This window comes from Moschus berezovskii, chromosome 20 (genome assembly GCF_049115385.1).
Source record: "Moschus berezovskii isolate FMDL1 chromosome 20, NW_MosBer_1.0, whole genome shotgun sequence".
NCBI classification, from domain to species: Eukaryota; Metazoa; Chordata; class Mammalia; order Artiodactyla; family Moschidae; genus Moschus; species Moschus berezovskii.
The window spans coordinates 36,443,187-36,449,186 of NC_142479.1; the positions used below are offsets into that span (position 1 = coordinate 36,443,187).

The window sequence follows — 6,000 nt, forward strand, 5'->3', positions numbered from 1 at the left end:
ACCACAGTGGGGAGGGTAGAGGGTCAGCCCAGGAACAGTCTGGATTCTCTCCAGCCTAGTGAGGTGCAGCCAGGATGCAGGGCCTGGGCTCACAGTCTGAGGGGTTCCGACGCCCTCCCTTGGCCTCTCCTTGTCACTTTCTCAGACTCTCTCCAGCTCTTAAGATTGAGCACCAGTCACACCTCCTCCAGGAAGCTCTTCATGATGAGTCCACCCCTAAGTCTCAGGACCTCACTCTTGGAGCAGAACTGTCACGGCTCCATTTCTCCCACTCACACTGGTGCTGCTGGGGCCCTGCTCTTGTCCCTGGCCCACAGCATAGCCAAGCTGAGGGCTCATGGATCTCATTGCAACTCTGCTCCATCTTGCTCTCTGCTGTCCATCCACCCGGGGGGTGCCTTGGCCTCAGAAGGGATTTTGTAAACCTCATGTGACTTGACATTGCCAAAACAGGTGCTGGGGTGATAACTGATCCTTCCAGAGGCCACAGGAGAAAGAAACGAGCAGGAGCCCGGAGTGACACCAGGGTTAGTGTCCCAGGCCATGGGGTATTCTGGAGCTTCTAGAGCCGGGAGGCAGGCAGAGACTTGGGCTCAAGCCTCATTTCCACCAGCACTTGCTTGTAACTATGGCCAGTCACTACCCCTGTCTGGGCCTCAGTCACCTCTTCCATCCTGGGAGGGAGTGGACCAGGGTCTCGTCTAAACATCATCTATGGACACGCTTGGTGTTGCAAGATCAAAAAAGCATGAGACCTTCTCCACACACCACATGTAACTGAAAATAAAGGGAAGTCTAAACTGTAAAATAAGGAAAAGGAAGTTCAACAAAGTTTTGATCTTTCCATGATAACTATTTTGATTTTTTAAAAATAATCAAATATTAAAAAGAGCCCAGAAGTGCATGCTCTGCTGGTGCACACTTGGCCGGCCTCTTGGGTGGCCTGGGCCTGTGGTGGTGCCATTAGTAACTCTGAGCCCCTCCCAGCCTGGCCTCAGCTCTCAGCCACTGTCTGGCCTCACTCAGGGGCCTGCATCAATTCTTAGGGGAAACTGAGGCTCCTGCTGCTGCTGCTGCTGCTGCTAAGTCGCTTCAGTCGTGTCCGACTCTGCGCTACCCCATAGACGGCAGCCCACCAGGCTCCCCCGTCCCTGGGATTCTCCAGGCAAGAACACTGGAGTGGGTTGCCATTTCCTTCTCCAAGCATGAAAGAGAAAAGTGAAAGTGAAGGCGCTCAGTCATGTCCGACTCTTCGTGACCCTATGGACTGCAGCCCACCAGGCTCCTTCGTCCATGGGATTTTCCAGGCAAGAGTACTGGAGTGGGATGCCATTGCCTTCTCCGAGAACTCCCTGAGGCTCCTAGGAGCTTTGAAATTACATCTGCCTGATACCCGGTCTTATTCTTCCATCAAGCTTCTGACCGGCACAGGAGGCCCCCAGGAGTCCCGTCAGATAGCTAAGCAGGACCACCTGGCCTCAGGCTTGATCTGAGCAGCCCCATCCCCCCTCAACCAGCAGGGCTCACTGACCACGCTTTTTCTCCTCCCTGGGGCCTGGTGGGTGTGTGTGGGCTCCTGGCTTGGCTTGCCCTAAGGGGCTTCCATGGGCATTTTAAAGGCCAGAAAGGGACCCCCTAGGCAGTGTGGAGAGGACCCGCCCCCTCCCCCACACAGGTTCTCATAGGACCTTAACGTCAGGAACAGGAAGCAGGCCCCCCCTTGCATTCGTCGTCCTCCTCACAGCCCACCATCACTCATCATCTCTCATCAGTGGTCACCTGCTCACAGGGTCCTTACCCCTCCTCAGCCAAACCCTTCCTGTGTAAGAGAAGGGGGCTCTGCTGGGCGGGTGGGCTTGCACACTCCCAGGAGAAGCGCGGCATAGACCTGAGGGGCTGCCTGACATGGACGCCTGGTTGGGGGAAAGGGGACGCATGGGGAGGGGCGGTGGCAGGAGGATCAGGAGGCAGAGCCCCCTAGTCTAAAATCAGAGGGAGCCTCAGAGGCCCTTCCCAGCCCCAGGGAGGGTCTGACCCACCGAGCAAGAGCGGCCCCACTTCTTCTCTAACCTCGGGCTCTGAGGCCCACCAGATGCACAAATGGACAGGCCGAGCTGAGGGCACAGCAGCCCCTTGGGGGGCAAGGGGTGAAGCCGACTTACTGGTCACGCAGAGCAGAGAGTGAAAGAGCCACATCCTGGCGGGAGCGCAGGCAACGGCCGGGGCTTCGAGGGCTCAGCTTCCCTCCTGGGCTCCTGGGCTCGGGCGGGCAGGAGGCGGGGACAGAGGCGCACCCACAGGCCAGGACCACAGACAGACAGGCTGCCTGGCTTCCTCAGTAGAGGAGGGCTGGGTCCTGGGAGCCCAGAGACACCTGCCAGCCCTGCTCCATCTCTACCAATTTTGTGGAACTGGGAGCTGAGGTCTGGCCTGGGAACAGGGCCGGATGACGTCTGGAGCAGGTATTTGAGGTTCAGGAGCAGTATGAATCCAGCCATGCGTTGTTTATCATCCTCGTGGACGAGTCCCAGCCCCCTTGCCTGTTCCGTCACCCACCACCCACCTCAGCCCTGGAGCCTGGCCCAGGGTCCCTCCCACAGGAAGCACCCCCCACAGCTAGAAACCCGCCTCCACACTCAAGGCCCTGAGACTGCAGAGGGCCAGGTGAAGGGAGAGACCCAGGCACTGACTAAATCACTGCCTCAGTTCAGCTTTGGCTGCATTCTCTTCGTTTTTTTTTTTTTTTTTTTTTTTAATAATTTTAGTTACTTTTTGTGCTAGGTCTTCTCTGGTTGCATCGAGCAGGGGCTCCGCTCTAATTTCAGTGCACGGAGTTCTCATTGCCGTGGCCTCTCCTATTACGGAGCTCGGGCTCTAGGGCATGCCAGCTCCAGTAGTCGTGGCACAGGGGCTCAGTATTTGCGACTCTCCAGCTCTAGAGCACAGGCTCAGTCGTTGTGGTGCATGGGTCTCGTTGCCCTGTGGCACTGTGGGATCTTCCTAGACCAGGGATTGAACCCATGCCATGCCCCCTGCATTGGCAGGTGGATTCTTAATCCACAGCTGCATTCTCTTTGTATCCTGACTACAGTACTATGGTGTGGAACTAACCTAACAGAGATCTAGGCTACCAGAAGTGAAATTCCATGCATCTTTTAGCACATCTCTGACTCAGCCCAGAAGCCCAGAGAACTGCACTGCCAACAGCCTGCAGTCGCATGTAAATGCCAACTTCACAATCTGTCAGATTTTCCACGTGTGCCCACATCTGTTGCAGAAGTCTCTCCTGCACCTTTGCTTCCCAGACAGTTGGCCGTGCAGAGTAGCGCTGTCCCACGGAGCCCAGCAATCAGTGTCTAGACCTACACAGTCCAACTGTGGTTACTGTGTCCTTTAAATGTCCCCAGTCACTGAGGAACTGAATTTTCAATTTTATTTGTCTCTCTCACCTGGATGCCTGCATCTCCAGGGACAGCACTTTGCAGTGTTAATATAAGGGCTAAAACACAGCAGATGGGATGCCCTGATGGTCCAATGGCCAAGACTCCATACTGTCAATGCAGGGGCCCGGGTTCGATCCCTGGTCAGAGAACTCGATCCCTTATGCCACAATGAAGATCCTGCATGCTGCAACTAACACCTGGCACAGTCAAATAAATACATACGTAATAAAAAAGGAAACTTAAAAAAAACAAACCCACAGCAGAGGACGGTGTTGACTTGACGACTAGATGAAAATCAATTTTACCTTGTTTCTCATGATGAAAGCCTGCTTGGCTAAAGTTCTGCAATGACTGAGGTCCTGTAACAGTCTTACATTGCTAGCTTTGGTCTGACAAAATGCCTCCACCTATCAGGACAGTTCCCAGATGTTACACGGTTGTTGAGATTACGATCCACCGTTTTCCACACTATGTACCACCCAACGGAGAGGTTAAACAGCTGAGAAAGCAAAGCTCTGGGTCTGACGAGTCATCCGCCAGGTCACAAGGAAGATCATCCCAAGGTGGCTTAACCCTGTCATGGGCCGGGGTCCTGGCTGTCTTCCCACACTCAGGGCTCAGCGCCTCTCTCCCTCCCTGTCCCTGGCTCCCGGGGTGCCTGGCAGAGCAAGGAGGGCTCCTCTCCCACCACTGGCCCAGAGAGGGAGAGAGCAGCCCCAGGCCACAGAGCAGAGCAGAATTAGGGACAGGCTAGAACCCAGGACTGTGCCCACTGGAGGCTTCCAGGAAAAGCAGGCCTTTGCTTGGGAGTGTGAACTTTGGGACGTCTTGGGAGGCTGGGCAAAGTTGATGAGAGGATACTGAAACAGGGGCTGAGCCATTTTCTGCATCTTTGGAGACTTCCAGATTGCTGACTTGGCCTGCATCCTTCTGAGATGTGTTTTCCAAGCTTGTGGGTGCCTGCACGGCAGACCTCTAGTCACGAGCACGGAGAGGCCCTTCCAGTCCTCCTGACAGTAACTGCCCACAAACCTAGACTTCAGGTCCCAAGGCAGAGCCAGGCTATATCATGCTCCCAACTCACAGAACCTAGTGCAAGGCATTCAGGAACTACTTATCTTAAAGGAATGGGAAAATGGCTTCTAAAGTACATTTTACTTTAAACAAATGTTAAGGGACCGACTTGAGGGACATTCTATAACATAACTGAACTGTTCAAAAACGACCATATCATAAAAGGCAAAGAAAGACAAGGGAATTGTTCCAGGCTACAAGAGACTAAAGGGAGGATATCAAATGCAGTGTGTGATCCTGGATTGACTCCCAGGATCAGAAGAAAATTGCTTTAAAAAAACATTATTGGGACAGTTGACAAAACTGAAACATGAATCACAGGTTAGATATTACTGTATTGTTAGATGTGTGTGATAGTCTCTCAGTCATGTCCAATTCTTTGCGATCCCGTGGACGGTAGCCCTCCAGGCTCCTCTGTTCATGGGATTCTCCAGGCAAGAATACCAGAGTGGGTTGCCATTCCCTTCTCCAGGGGATCTTCCCGGCCCAGGGATTGAACCCAGGTCTCTAGCATTGCAGGCAGATTCTTTACTGTGTCTGAGCCACCAGGGAATAAAATTAAACAATTTCTGAATCTGATAACACTACTGTGGTCATATGAAGGAAAATCCTTGTTCTTAGAAAATGTGCACTAAAATATTTAGAGGGTAAAGTTACACATGTATGCAAATAACTCTCAAATAGTTCATGGGTGGGGGGATAAGAGTTAAGGGGGGAAAGAGGGGAGGAAGAAAAGAACTTTGTTCTACCCTCAAAACTATTCTGTGATTGTTAAATTATATCACAGTAAGAAGTTTAACGGAGAAGGCAATGGCAAGCCACTCCAGTCCTCTTGCCTAGAAAATCCCATGGATGGAGGAGTCTGGTAGGCTGCAGTCCGTGAGGTCGCTCAGTCGGACACGACTGAGCGACCCCACTTTCACTTTTCACTTTCATGCATTGGCGAGGGAAATGGCAACCCACTCCAGTGTTCTTGCCTGGAGAATCCCAGGGACGGGGGAGCCTGGTGGGCTGCCGTCTATGGGGTCGCACAGAGTCGGACACGACTGAAACGACTTAGCAGAGCAGAGCAGAAGAAGTTTAAAGAGTCAGAGGATAGATCACGGGGTAAAAGGACTGATGCTCTGTCTGGCGAGTGAGTGAAAAGCATGGCCGTCCACACTCACCAGGGGCAGGGGGCTGTTCCCACAGTCCTATCCCATAGCCCCCAGATGCAGGAAATGTTTCTAACTACTTGCCTCTGAGTCCTAGGATGCTAGGAAGAGGACATCTGGAAGAGTGAGGATGTTACTGAGACCAGAGACAGGACTGCAGCAAAGGACAGAGTTGGCAAAGGGGCACCGGGAAGACTGAAAAGCAGTCGTAATCACTCCTACTGACTGAGTATCCAGAGTGGGCACGGGCTCAGTGCCAGCGGCCTTCCACACAAGCCCCCGTCCAACCCTCACAGCCACCCGGCTCAGCTGTCCTGATTTCACAGATC

General features: G+C 53.2%; 1 protein-coding gene across 2 annotated transcripts in view; it reads right to left on the reverse strand.

The window, feature by feature from the left end:
- Positions 1-2,548, reverse strand: part of ITGAE (integrin subunit alpha E) — a 62,753-nt gene extending 60,205 nt beyond the window's left edge. For both annotated transcript variants that reach the window (XM_088828792.1, XM_055403837.2), the window contains exon 1: positions 2,163-2,548. In XM_088828792.1, the coding sequence (XP_088684918.1) occupies positions 2,163-2,196 (34 nt within the window). In that variant the 5' untranslated portion in view covers positions 2,197-2,548. The remainder of the gene's footprint in view (positions 1-2,162) is intronic.
- Between the last annotated feature and the right edge of the window lie 3,452 nt (positions 2,549-6,000).